At 36.6% G+C, this 14,975-nt stretch overlaps 1 protein-coding gene and 1 pseudogene across 2 annotated transcripts in view; one reads left to right on the forward strand and one right to left on the reverse strand.

Annotated features, from left to right (window-relative positions):
• The first annotated feature begins 3,963 nt into the window (after nucleotides 1-3,963).
• The window catches only part of BRMS1L (BRMS1 like transcriptional repressor), a 157,530-nt gene continuing 146,518 nt past the window's right edge, over nucleotides 3,964-14,975 (forward strand). The window contains exon 1 of one of the 2 annotated variants that reach the window (XM_069082263.1): nucleotides 3,964-4,351. In XM_069082263.1, coding sequence (XP_068938364.1) covers nucleotides 4,210-4,351 — 142 coding nt within the window. In that variant the 5' untranslated portion in view covers nucleotides 3,964-4,209. The remainder of the gene's footprint in view (nucleotides 4,352-14,975) is intronic. The other variant, XM_069082264.1, reaches the window with a different exon arrangement.
• On the reverse strand, nucleotides 6,608-9,300 carry LOC138156820 (PCNA-associated factor pseudogene; annotated as a pseudogene).

Here is a 14,975-nt window from a genome sequence, read left to right on the forward strand (position 1 = left end):
TGATTTTCTTAGGTTCAAATAAAACTAATTGACAGGTTGGACAGGTAGCACATCTAGTAAGAGCACCTGCGGACACTTAGCACCAACCCAGAAGCACCTGGTTGTGTAACCTTGAGCAAGTTACTTAACCCCAATTGCTTTAAAAAAAATACTAATTGACAAATCAGTAAATATAATAAAGTAGAAAGATATAAAATAATTCCACAAAATGATCGTCCTTCATATATATATGTATATATGTATAATATGTATTACCAACAAAATGTATTGAAATTTCATTGAAAGTAAATATGAATATAGAAACTGTTTAAGATTCCAGCTTCCAAGGTGCATACATTAATTGAACTTTTAATTACTAAAAATTCTTTACAAAAATAAAGACAGACCTAAATAACTGGAAAAATATTGATTACTCATGGTTAGACTGTGTCAATAAATAAAAATAATAATGCTACTAAAATTTATTTGTTAATTCCATACTATATCAAATAACCAAAAAATTAATTTTAATTATCAACGTGACAAACTCCAAATAAAATGAACATTTTTATATACATCATAGAAAAGAATGTACAGAAAACTGTAATCTTCCATTACACAGAGCTCGCTTTTTTTTTTAAGGTCCTTATGATTTTAAAGAACTTATGTTAAACATGTACCTTTCAAAGCTGTCCTGCTTTCCTTTGATTTCCTTCTGGTTTTCTTGTTTCTTCTCTTTTAGAGATTCTTTTAATCCCTAGCCCTACTCTTGCTCTCACCTCCTCCCACTCCAAAATGAAAAAAGAAAAGAAAAACAAAATACTTGTAACAAATATGCATAGTCAAGCAAAACAAATTCTCAAATTGGACAGGTCCAGAAATGTTTCATTCCTCTTCTTGGGTCCATCACCTCATTGACAGGAGATATAAATAGCAACTTCACTGTTTTTATTAAATTGTGCTTAGTTATTGCATTGATCAAAGATACCAAGTCTTTTAAAGTTGTTTTTCTTTACAATGCTGTTGTGTAAATTTTTTTTTTTTGGTTCTACCGATTCCATTCTGCATAATTTTGTGCTAGTCTAATCAGATTTTTCTGAAAGCATTCCTTTGATCCTCTCTTATAGTGCAGTAATATATTTATATTAGTTTCTAGTTCTTTGACATGCAAAAACCACAGCTTTAAAAGTTTTTGTACATATGGGTCCTTTTTCTTTTTTTTTTTACTCTTTGAAGTGGAATCAATGGGTCGAAGTATGCACATTGTAGTAACTTTTGGGGCCTAGTTTCAAATTGTTTTTCAAAATGGTTGGACTAGCTTATATGTCCATATCAATAATACATTAATGTGCCTATTTCCCTGGCAGCTCCTCCAATAATTGTTATCTTTGCCAATAGATAAACGTCATTATCTATTGATAACTTTGAATATAACCTCATATTTGCTTTAGTTTGTATTTCTTTATTAGTAGTTTGGAGCATTTTTTTCCCATATGGTTGGTGATAGCTTAGATCCTTTGAAAACTGTTCATATCCTTTGATCATTTATCTATTGGGAATGGCTCTTGTTTAGACCAGTCTTTATATATCTTGTTATAAGGCTTTTATCAGAGAAACTGTCTGTAAAGATTTTCCTCCTAGTTAAGTTTCCCTTTTAATTTTCACTGAATTACTCTTGTTTGTACAAAATATTAACATTTTATATAATGAAAATTGTCCATTTTATTTTCTGTGCTCTTCTTTATCCCTTGTTTGATTATGAGCTCTTCCCATCTATGTTACTTACTTAAAGGCACATTTTTTTTTTCTTGCTTCTACAATATATTTATGATGTTACCTTTTATGTTTATCACATTCCATTTGGAACTTACCTTGGTTATATGGAATGAGATAGTAAGTGCACATATAATTTCTTCCACACTACATTCCAAATTTTCCAGCAGTTTTTGTCAAATAGTCCTTAGCCTAGTAGTTGTGGTTTTAGGGTTTATCAAACAGTAGCCTTATATGTTCTTTGGCTTCTGGATGTTATGTACTTCTCTGTTCCACTAATTGACCTCTCTGTTGTTTAACCAGCAGCAATTTCCCCTAAGCTTAACTTTTTTTTTTTTAAAGCAATTGGGGTTAAGTAACTTGTTCAAGGTTACATGGCCAGGTGTTTCTGGGTGGGTGCTAAGTGTCTGAGCCCTTATTTGATCCCAGGTCATCCTGACTCTGGGGCCAGTGCTCTTACTCACTGTGCTACCTGGCCACCCCTAAGCTTAACTTAAAAAAATTTTATTTGTTAATTCTGAGCTTAAGCAACAAAGATAATTTTCATATGCACAGAAGAACAAAAAAAATTGTATATGAAATTGTGAATCTCTATTTCATGCCATTTGCTTTAAAAACATGTTTATACACACACATGTATTTCCACAAATTTTAAAAATTGTCCTCTGTGCCTATTAATGCTTCTGAACTTCCCTGTGTCTTGTTCACTTAAAAATGTTTCTATGTGGCTCCTCACCCCCTTTTTTGACATTACTCTTACTAGCCAGCCCCTCCCTCCCTTCCCTCAATTAAAAAATCAAGAGAAATAACAACAAAAGCAACCCTTGTAACAAATAACAGTTAAGCAAAACAAATCAACACAGTGACCAGATAAACAAATGTGTCTGTTTCTGCACCTAGACTCTTCTCTGTCAGGAAGTTAATAATATTATATTTCATCCTATATCCTCTAAAGATATGGTTGATCATTGCATTGATAAGAGGGCTTTTAAGTTTTTCAAAATTGTTTTTCTTTACAGTGTTGCTGTCTATATATATTGTTCTCTTGTTTCATCACTCTGTCATCTAATTCATTCCAGAATTCTCTAATATTATCTTTCCTCATTTCATAAGGTGTAACAATATTAATATTAACTCAATATTAATATTGCCTTGATCTACCACAATTTGTTTAGACATTCCCCAGTTGATAGGCACCCCGCCCTTTAAATTGCATTTGTTTTTCTTTTTCTCTTTTAGATTCCTCTTCAGGAACAGAAATTGTGTTTTGCTTGTGGCTATTCTCTTCCCAGTTACTCTCAGGCTTACCCTCCTTCCTCACTATTCCCTCTAGTTTCTCTGGCCCAGAGAACAGAATTAAAGTTTTTAAAACAATTATTTGCATAATTTTACGTGTAGTGTAGCACTGGAAATGCAAATCATATAAATTAAGATAGAAAGTATAATACAAATTTACTACCTCAATAAGACTGTAATTTAGTCCTATTTTTGAGCCCTGGCCTTCCTGTAAGTACAGGGTCAAAACTGGTAGCCCTCACTTAGATCATTTAGAATAAGCCTTTCCTTTTACAGATGAAGGAACTGAAGCCAAACATATTGAGTCATTTGTTCTGGGCCACACAGAGGTTAAAAAATTTGTCCAAGGACAGAACAAAGTGGTAGAGACACTCTCAAACCCATGTTCTAACTCCAATTCCAAAACGCTTTCCACTATGCTCCATTGATAGTGAGTTTGGATTATATATAGTCCTTACTCTGCTATTAACTTGCTGTATGATCCCTCAAATTACTTAATTTCTTTAGGTCTTCATTTTTCTTGTCTTTACATAAATTAGGGGTTGGACTGTAAGGTTTCTTCTTGTTCTAACAATAAGTGAACTTATATTACTACTAATAATGAGGTTCTGAACCAAGGTGGGTAGGGGAAATAACAATTCTCCACTTCTGCTAGACATATACATTTGGGGGTGGGGTATTCAGATGGCAAATTTAAGTGACTTATTCTCATGTTAGGAAACTTTCAGGGAACTGGTTTAGTGGGAAAATGGAAACAGTTAATCTATTGGTGAAATATGAGCTTCTGTCTATGAATGAGATTTGAGTGTATGTGATTGGGGCTTTATTGGAACTTAAATTCCAGTTAGGCCAAATCACCAGAACTCGGGCTATGAAATGCAGTCAACTCGGGTTTCCTTCGCAGAGACTACTGCTCCCGACAGGCAACGGGTCTTCGAACCTTCAACATGCGACCAAGCCCCGCCTCCCAGGCTTCATGGAAGGGGTTCTCCTATGTCAGAGCTTCCATCGCCGATCCGGCGGGTTAGGCTGTGAGTTCCAGATAGCGAGAAGGCAATTCTGGGAGAAGTGGGGTCGTTTCGAGCCGGGTTACGGACAGAGCCGCACGGAAGGGGCCGTAGGCTTCCAGTAAGACAAATAAGCGCCGGGGGCGACTGGAAAATGCCTGTCCATTCCCGTGGGGACAAGAAAGAGACGAACCATCATGATGAAATGGAAGTGGACTACGCCGAGAACGAGGGAAGCACCTCGGAGGACGAGGACACCGAGAGCTCGTCGGTCTCCGAGGATGGGGACAGCTCAGGTAGGTGATCAGATCGCCGGCCGCCTGGCCCAGCCTCTCTGCCCAACCCTTGCGTCTGGGTTCCACTCACCCCGGAAAGGGGATAAGAGAGAAGGGAAGGGGCGGAGACTCGTTCCCAGGCCTGTGCTCGGAACCCCGAGCCCCTGTCCCGGCGTCCCTCCGCCCTCTGCGGGGCTGGGAAGGGGAGGAGGCGGTGGCGGCGGCCGCGGCGGCGGAAGCTGCAGCTCCGGTCCGCCTACCCCGGGTCACGGGTCCCCACTGCTGTCGTGGGGGAGCGGAGCGGAGACGTGTGGCCCTTACTGCGGTGAGGGACGCCTTGCCACCCTCTGCTGCGTCTGGTCACTTGGCACGTTCTTGCCCCGGGGCAGCCGGTGGTGATAGCTCCTCCTCACCAGGCCTCGTTGTGTCTGCCTGCCTCTGTCTGCAGCCGATCTGACTCGGCCATCCTACCTTGTGTGGGTGCCCCCCCGTGTGGGCGATCCCCCACCTCGGGACTGAGAGCACGATCTTTTCTGTCCTTCTGCCCCTTTTTTCTCACCTCTACCCCCAAATCAACCAGTCCACCAGCTAACTTTTATTGAGTTCCCCCCGCTGGAGTGATATGGCTAGACCTATTTTAAGAAGATCACTTTGGCAGCAGAATGGAGGGAGAATGGAGTGAGAAGAGGATTGAGGCAGGGAGACCAGTTAGGAGGTCCTTGAAATAATCTAGATGAGAGCTGATGAGGACCTCAACGAAGGTGATAGCTTTGTGGGAGAGGTAGAAACAGCATGATTTGGCAACTAATTGGGTACGTGCTATGAGAGAAAGTGAAGAATTAAGAACCCAGATCTGATGTTATCCACATCAATGACTGGAAGAAATAGGGACGTCTGGAGGAAGGGTATTTTGAAGGAAATATAATGAGCTCTGTTTTGAACATGTTGAAATTGAAGTATCCATTTGGAAATGTCCAATGAGCAATTAGTCATGCAGGACTTGAAGCTGAGGGGAGCTACATCTGGATGTATAGATATCTGAATCATCTGCCTAGAGATAATAGAGAAGTGAAAGCGATGAGGTTCCTAAATGACCTTGTAGAAAGAGTAGAAGAGTCCAGGGTTGAGCCTTGGAGAACAACTCACCGGGGCTATGATTAGCCAGCATCGTAGAATGAGGAGCAAACGATATGTAAGAGAAAAACCAGAAGAGAATGTTTCAAAATCCCAGATAGGGTAGAGTAACCAGGAGGAAACAGTGGTTAGCAATGTCAGATGCTGCAAAGAGGTTCAAGAAGAATGAGGGAAAAAAATAGATCTGGCAATTCAGAGATCACTGTTAACTTTGTATGGAACAATTTCGGTTGAATTATGTATGAGGTTGGAAGCTGAATGGAGAAGAATTCAGTAAGAGGAGAGGAAATGGAGGCAATGAGTAGACAGCTTAGACAGTAGAACAGAGTTCGTCAGAGAAAGGAAGGGTGGGTATTTTGATGGGCTTAAAGAATTTTTTTTAAGGATGGAGGAGTCTTGGACAAACTTAGAAGGATCCATTATGTAGGGAGAAGTTGAAGATTAGAGAGAGAGAAGGGAGATGATTGAGTTTGTGATTTCCTGGAGAAGGAGAGATCAGAATCATAGAATTTGAAAGTTGAAACAGACTTTAGCAATATTATAGTCCATATGTGAAGGAACTCCTACTATAACATACCTACCAAATGCTCATTCAGCCTCTGCTTGAAGACCTCCAAGGAGCGGGATCCATCACCTCTTTTTTTTTTTTTTTACTATGAAATAGTTTTTATTTCAAAGTATGTTCATATCAGAACAAATATTCAAATTAATTTTTATTTGCCATTTCAATTAGCAAAAAGCTTGATTACGAAGCAAGACAGTATTATCAACCTACTTCAGTTATGCCCCTAGTTACCTCATAAAAGATATAACGGAGGTCCTACACCCTTTGTATACACAGGATAGACCTTTTCTGATGTGGTTTGGTCCTCACTTTTCATCTTAAAAGTAGACTAATAAATTTTATGCCTAGGAAACATCTGACAAGAGAGCAACATATCCCTACGTTAATTTTTTTTTTCAAAGCAATTGGGGTTAAGTAACTTGCTCAAGGTTACACAGCCAGGTGTTTCTGGGTGGGTGCTAAGTGTCTGAGCCTGGATTCGAACTTCAGGTCATCCTGACACTGGGGCCAGTGCTCTTACTCGCTGTGCTACCTGGCCGCCCCCCCCCCACATTAATTATTTTTAAAAAATTGTTTGCATGATGCTAATTAAGAATCAGGATGCTATTTTTCATTAATGAAATCAATTAACAACTATTTATTAAGTACCTACTATGTGCCAGGCAACCTATAATTTTTTTTTCTTGAGATTAGTTTTTCCAGTTTACTTGCAGGGACATGTTTTTTGCTTGGTGGAATTACAGTAATCTTGATAAAAATTCTAGTCAGTGCTTAAAGTCTTATGTACAACTGGGAAAAAAAAATCCCGAGATTTTTATTTAGAATATTCAGAAGAGCCTCTGCAAGTAATGAAAATTACATTTTAGCAGTGGTGATACATACTTTCTCTCACCTTTAAGGTTCAGAAATTTAGCACTTAAATAATATTTCCTCAAGGCAGAAGAGGAAAAGAGCACAAGACTGGGAATTATAAGACCAGAATTCAAGTTTTGGCAAACTACTTTGCTAGTTTGAGCCTCAGCTTTCACATCTAGAAAATGGGGATACTAATACTACCTACACTACCTATCTATCCCACATAGTTGTGGAGAAAATGCTCTAGAATAAAGTCCTTATAGAAATGATAATTGTCATTATTATTGCTTGTGCTATCTACCACATAGGGTTGCTGTCAGGAAAGCATTTTGAAATCTGTAAAGCACTATTTACATGTGAGCTATAATTAAAATAACAATGATTACTGGGATCTAAGGTTCTTTTCATACACTCTTCATACATTCTTGGTTAATATGAATGTTTTGTTCAAAATTTTTTTTTCTCAATTACATGTAAAAAATAGTTTTAGCATTCATTTCCTTAAAGATTTGAGTTCAAATTCTCTTCCTTCCCTCCCTGCTTTCTTCAGAAGACAATTATTTTGATATAGATTAATGAACAGTTATGAAAAATATTTCCATATTAATCATGTTGCAAAAGAAAACACAGGAAAATAAAGAAAGTTGAAAAAAATGCTCTGATGTTCATACAGACTCCATCAGTTCTTTCTTTGGAGGTAGATAGAATTTTTCATCATCGAACCTTTGGAATTGTCTTGGATCTTCATATTGCTGAGAATAGTTAAGACATTCATAGTTGATCATTGTACAATATTGCTATTATTGTGTACAGTGTTCTCTTGGTTCTGCTCACTTTACTTTACATCAGTTCATTTAAGTCTTTTCAGATTATTCTGAAAGCTTCCTGCTCATAATTTCTTGTAGCATAATAGTATTCCATCACAATCATATACTACAACTTGTTCAGTCTTTCCCCAATTGATAGGCATCCCCTCAATTTCTAATTCTCTGCCACTACAAAACAAGAGCTACTATAAGTTGAATGGTTTATCTTAAAAGGAATCTTAATACATAAAAATGCATTATGAACTTTGACCCATTACAAATTTGAGACAAATAGAAAAACAATCTTTTCCTAACTAGAGGATAACTCTCTAAATGCTTTCAAAATTGCATTTGACCTCTCTTTCTGAAGAAAGCTAAGTCATTAAAAGTATATCCCTTCAGTTTTGTTAATACTGGGAAAATAGTTTTTAAATGTGCAAAGTCTAACTGCTTTTCAAGCAAATGAAGAACAAAAATATGGCACTATTTCAAAAAAGATGCCAATAAAATGGCAGTGGCACAAAGATTCAAGCCAATCTACATCACAAGTTAGTTAGTAATGGTTTTCTGACAAACAAGGAGCTTATAGTATTTAGAATAGGAATAAAATACTGCTTAATATTGATGGCTATGCTAATTATTTATATATGCATATAATAATCTTACAGTCTCCCATTCAGAGCTATTTACTACTAACTGAATTTGAGTACAGATTTTTTTTTTACCATTTTTAATTAAATTTCTGTACAACAAAATTAAAACCTAACTATTATAAACAGACATATTTAAACCAACGTACATGCTAGAATTCTGATGAAAGCAAAAATACACAACAATATTCTATTCTTCATCTGGACATCCATCATCTTCTATGGGATCAGGTTGCAAAAGATGAGATTTTCTTGTAGGTATTCCTAGGCCAATACTTCCTGCCTCTGCTTCATCAGGAATTTGATTCTCTTTTTGTGAGTGTTTAGATGACATCCCAAAGAATTCTCCAATTCCTTTTTGCCATGTGGGTGTTGGCCGTACACATACTGGGTTCCCACCTGCATACTTGCTTTCAACTCTCCGGGACGGAGGCAAAGGAGAGGCGTTGGCGAAGCTGGAGTGACCCAGAGCCTTCCGGGGTGCTCGAGCAGCCACCACTTTGCGGTAGGACCCTGGCATGCAGTCGGCCTTAGTCCGCACCATGACCAAAGCAGGAGGAGACGGCGAGACAACAGGGACAAGGACAAGGCCAGCGGACAGAGCTTCAACACTGGAGAGCAGCGCAGCTGGAAAGCTCGATCCATCACCTCTTGAAGCAACCAGGTGTATTTTTGGACTGTTCTGATTGTTGGGAAGTTATTCCTAACATCAAACTTAAATTGGCTTCTTTGTCATTTCTAACCATTGCTCCTGGTTTTGTCCTCTGTGGCCAAATAGAACATATATAGTCATCTTCCCCATGAGATACTTGTCAAGATACTTGAACTTACCTATCAAGTACCACCCCTCCCCCAAACCCCCATTTTTTTTCTTTAGTTTTAAACATACCCAATTTCTTTAACAGATTCCTATGTGTCAGGGACTTGAGGCCTTTTACTATGTTTGTCCTTCTCTGGATACTCACAAGTTTATGAAATATCATTTTAAAACTGTTGCATCCAGAACTGAACACAGTATTTCAAATTAGGTCTAATGAAGGCAGAATATGATGGGTTTATTACCCCTCATTTCCTAGAAGCTGTGCCTCTTGTTTATGAAGCCCAGGATTGCATTAGCTTTTTTAGCTGCCATATTATACTACTGATTCATATTGAGGTTACATACCACTAAAACTCCCAGGTCTTTTTCATCTTATAGATTCTGCTAGATCCTTATTCTTATCAAACATTTAGCTGCCCTTTCAGCATTGTGTCATCTTCATGTTAAATATGCCTTTATCCAAGTCACCTATAAAACTTTTAAGTAGTGCACGGTCAAGTACTGATCATTGGGTTACTCCACTAGAGACCTCCTGCCAAGATGATATTAACCCATTAATAGCCTTGAGTCTTGTCATCCAACCAACTCTCAAACCATTTTATTATAATGTCATTTAATCCATATCTCGGGGCGGCCACGTAGCACAGCGAGTAAGAGCACTGGCTCCAGTATCGGGATGACCTGGGGATCAAATCTGGGCTCAGATACTTAGCACCACACCCAGAAATAACTGGCCGTATAACCTTGAGCAAGTTACTTAACCCTGATTGCTTTAAAAAAAAAATAATCCATATCTCTCAGTTTTATCTATAAGAAAAGATTAGGTAATTCATTAAAAGCTTTATTAAAATCTAGGTAAATCATATCTGCAATATTCATCTCACCTACTAGTTTAATACTCCTGTCAAAAAAAGGATATGAAGTTAGTCTTGTGTGACCTATTTTTAATGAAGCTGAGCTGACTCTTTGTAATCAGCACTTCCCTTTCTCAAATGTTCACCAACCATCCTTTTAATGACTTTTTCTAGAATGTTCCCAGGAATTGAAGTAAAGCTTTTCATTCTTTTTTTGAAAATGTAGACATTTGCTCTTCTCCAATCTTGTAATACATTTCCTATTTTCTGTGATTTTTCAGATCAGATTGTTGGTAGCTTAGCAATGACATCTTGCAGTTGTTTGAGGACCAGATGATGCAGTTCATCTGGGCCATGTGACTTTATCAAAAGAAGCTAGGTGCTCTCTTACTGTTTCCTTATTTACTCTCAAGTGCCTACTCTCAGGAGATCCATTTGTCTTCTGTCATTTCCATTATAAAAGTCATTCTCCTTTGTAATTAAAAAATGAAAGAATGAAACAGTCTGTCTTTTTCTCCCTAGAAAAAGGCCCTATTTCTCTTTGATCTCATTTTTTTCTCCCAATATATCTAAAAAATGCTTTTTGTTGTTGTTAGTTTTCCTCATGAGCCACAGCTTATTCTGAAATCTGCCTTTCCTTACACTATTTTTCTTTTCTTTTTAAAATTTATTTACTATTAATTTACTACATTGAGTTCCATAAGTTTTTAAGTTCTAAATTTTCTTTGGCACCTCCCCCGACCCCCCGCATCTCATAGTGGCTTGCAATTCGATATAGGTTCTACATATACCTTTACATTAAACATTAGTCAAGTTTTAAAGAAGAATTATAACCAATGGAATGAATAACAAGGAAGAAGAAACTAAACAAAACAAAAGAGAGAGAGCAAGTAGTTTCCTTCAATCTGCATTCAGACTCCATAATTCTTTCTCTGGATATGGACAGCCTTTTTCCATTGTGAGTCTTTTGGAGTTGTCTTAGAACCTTTAATTGCTGAGAAGAGCCAAGTCTACCAAAGTAAGTCATACAGATACAATGTGTCTGTAATTGTGTACAATGTTCTCCTGGTTCTGCTTCCCTTACTCAGCATCACTTTATGTAAGTCCAAGTTATTAGGAAGCCTGTCTGCTTCCTCATTTCTTTCTTTTTTTTAACATGAAAATATTTTACTATGACAAAGACATCATACAATTTTTATGATCTTGGTCTTTTCTTCTTGCTAGAAGAGAAACATCTGCAACTTTTACAACCTTAAATCACACTCCAGGAATGTTATCAAAAGCATGACCTTTGTGACCAAATCCAGCAACCAAAACTTCATCATTTTCTTCAGTAAAGTTCAAGCAGCTTTCATTGGGAATAAAGGCAGTGATTTTTTTTTTTTTTTGCTGTTCTTAATCAGCTGGACTCACACACTTCCTGATGGAAGAATTGGACTACTTGGCTTCCACACCAGCTTTTTCAAAGACAATTGCTTTTGCATGAGATGTTCCTCCAAAAGGGTTGGCCTTCCAGGCAGTGCCCAAATGAGCTTTCTTGTATTTTTTTTTATGCCACTTTTGGTCCCTCCTGTGGCTTCGGAGCTTTCTAGCAGTACAAAGACCACTGCACTTACCTATGCTGCCATTGTCCAGGCTGAGAGAAAAGAGGGTAGCCTCCTCATTTCTTATAGCACAGTAGTATTCTATTACATTCACATACCACAACTTGTTTAGCCATTCCCCAGTTGATGGGCATCCCCTTGATTTCCATTTCTTTACCAGCACAAAAAGAGCTATTATAAATATTTTTGTATATATGGGTTCTTTTCCCACTTGTGTGATCTCTTTGGGATACAACCCTGCTGGGTCAAAGGGTATATACTTTTTTATAGCCCTTTGGGCATAGTTCCAAATTGCTCTCCAGAATGGTTGGATCAGTTCACAATTCCACCAACAATGCATTAGTGTTTCAATTTTCCCACATCTTCTCCAGCATTTATCATTTTCCTGATTTGTCATGTTAGCCAAACTTAGTGGTGAGATGTGGTACCTCAGAGTTGTTTTGATTTGCATTTGTCTCATCAAAAGCAATTTAGAGCATTTTTCTTATGTTTATAGATATCTTTAATTTCTTCCTGTGAAAACTCCCTGCTCATATCCTTTGACCATTTGTCAATTGGGGAATGACATGTATTCTTACGAATTTGACTCAATTCTCTGTATGTTTTAAAAATGAGGCCTTTATCTGAGACACTGGTTATAAAAATTCTTTCACAATTTTCTGCTTTCCTCCTAATCTTGGTTACATTGGCTTTGTGCAAAAACATTTCAATTTAAGGTAATCAAAATTATCCATTTTGCATTTCATAATGCTCTCCATCTCTTGTTTAGTCATAAATTCTTCCTTTCTTCATAAATCTGACAGGCAAACTATTCCTTGCTCTCCTGGATTGCTTACAGCATCAACCCTTATTTCTAAATTGTGAACCCATTTAGACTTTATGTTGGTATATGCTGTAAGATACTGGTCTATGTCCAGCTTTTGCCATATTATTTTCCAGTTTTCCCAGCAGTTTTTGTCAAATAGTGAGTTCTTATCCCCAAAACTAGGGTCTTTGGGTTCATCAAACAGTAGATTACTATAGTCATTGACTACTGTGTCTTGTACCTATTCTATTCCACTGACCTACCACCTTATTCCTCAACCAGTACCAAGTAGTTTTGATGACTGCTGCTTCATAATATAGTTTAAAATCTGGTATGGCTAGGCCACCTTCCCTAACATTTTTTTTCATTAATTCCCTTGACATTCTGGAACTTTTGTTCTTCCAGATGAATTCTGTTACTATTTTTTCTTAACTCTGTAAAATAATTTTTTAGTAGTTTGATTGGTATGGCACTAAATAGATAAATTAATTTAGGTGAAATTGTCATTTTTATTATGTTATCTCAGCCTAACCACGAGCACTTGATGTTTTTCCAGTTATTTAAATCTGACTTTATTTGTGTGTAAAGTGTTTTATAATTTTGTTCATAAAGTTCCTGTGTTTGTTTTGGCAGGTAGACTCTCAAAGATTTTATAATGTTTATAGTAACCTTAACTGGAATTTCTCATTCTATTTCCTACTATTGGGCTCCAATAGAAATATATAGGAGGGTGGCTAGTGGTGCAGTGAATAGAACACCGGCCCTGGAGTCAGGAGAACCTGAGTTCAAATCCAGCCTCAGACACTTAACACAAAAACTAGCCATGTGACCTCGGGCAAGTGACTTAACCCTAATTGCCCTCCAAAAAGCAAAAAGAAAAAAAAAGAAATATATAGTAAAGCTGAGGTTTTATGTGGATTTATTTTATATCCCGCAACTTTGCTAAAGTTATTTATTATTTCAGGTAGTTTTTTTGTTTGATTCCCTAAGATTCTGTAAGTATATCATCATATCATCTGCAAATTCTTTGCCTATTCTAATTCCTTATTTTCTTTTTCTTCTCTTATTGCTACAGCTAACATTTCTAGTACCAAATTGAATAACAGGGGTGATAGTGGATATCCTTGTTTTACCCTTGATCTAACTGGAAATGCATCTAGCTTATCCCCATTATATATATAATACTTGCTGATGGTTTTAGGTAGATGCTAATTATTATTTTAAGGAAGACTCCATTTATTCCTGTGCTTCCTAGTGTTTTTAATAAGAATGGGTGTTGTATTTTGTTAAAAGCTTTTTCTGCATCTATTGAGATAATCATATGGTTTCTACTAGTTTTGCTGTTGATGTGATCAATTATACTGATAGTTTTCCTTATCCAGCCTTTCCAGCCTTCCATTCCTGGAATAAATCCTACGTGATCAAAGTGTATTATTCTCATGATAATTTGCTGTAATCTTTTTGCTCATTTTTTATTTAAAATTTTTGAATCTATATTCATTAGGGAGATGTGATAGGATTCCTTCTTCTCAAATTTTCCCAAATAGTTTATAAAGTATTGGAATTAATTATTCTTTAAATGTTTGATAGAATTTCCTTATAAATCCCTCTGGCCCTGGAGATTTTTTCCTAGGGAGTTCATTGATGATTTGTTTAATTTCTTTTTCTGAGGTGGGGTTATTATAGTATTTTACTTCCTTTTCTGTTAATCTGGGCAATTTATATATTTTTTAAATATTCATCCATTTCACTAAGTATGTCAAATTTATGGGCATATAATTGGGAAAAATAATTCTTGTTATTTTTTAAATTTCCTCTTCATTGGAGGTAAGTTCACTCTTTTTTTTGATACTACTTGTAATTTGGTTTTCTTCTTTTAATCAGATTGACTAAAGGTTGTCAATTTTATAATTTTTTTCATAAAACCAGCTCTTAGTTTTATTTATTAGTCCAATAGTTTTCTTAATTTCAATTTTATTAATCTCTTTTGATTTTCAGTATTTCTAAGTTAGTATTTAATTGGAGATTTTGAATTTTTTCTCTCTCTAACTTTTTAGCTGCATGTCTATTTCATTGATCTCCTTTTTTCTCTATTTTATACATGTAAACATTGAGATATAAGACTTCTCCTAAAAACAGCTTTTTCTGCATCCTATACATTTTGGTATGTTGTCTCATTGTCATTCTCTTGAATGAAGCTACTGATTGTTTCTGTGATTTGTTGTTTGACCCACTCATTCTTTAGGATAAGATTATTTAGTTTCCAATTCGTTTTTAGTCTATATTTCTTTTTTTTTGTGTGTGTGCTTTTTTTGGAGGGGGAAAGGCAGGGCATTTGGGGTTAATTGACTTGCCCAAGGTCACACAGTTTGTAAGTGTTAAGTGTCTGAGGCTGGATTTGAACTCAGGTCCTCCTGACTCCAGGGTATATGGTATATTCACTGCACTTACAAATTTTTTTGTACATATAGTCCCCCTTCCTTCCTTCCTTTCCTCCCTCTTCTCTCTTTCTTTCTTTCTTTCTTTCTTTCTTTCTTTCTTTCTTTCTTTCT

This window comes from Petaurus breviceps, unplaced genomic scaffold (genome assembly GCF_028583685.1).
Source record: "Petaurus breviceps papuanus isolate PSGF00001 unplaced genomic scaffold, PetGlider_PUasm1.0 164, whole genome shotgun sequence".
Lineage (NCBI taxonomy): Eukaryota > Metazoa > Chordata > Mammalia > Diprotodontia > Petauridae > Petaurus > Petaurus breviceps.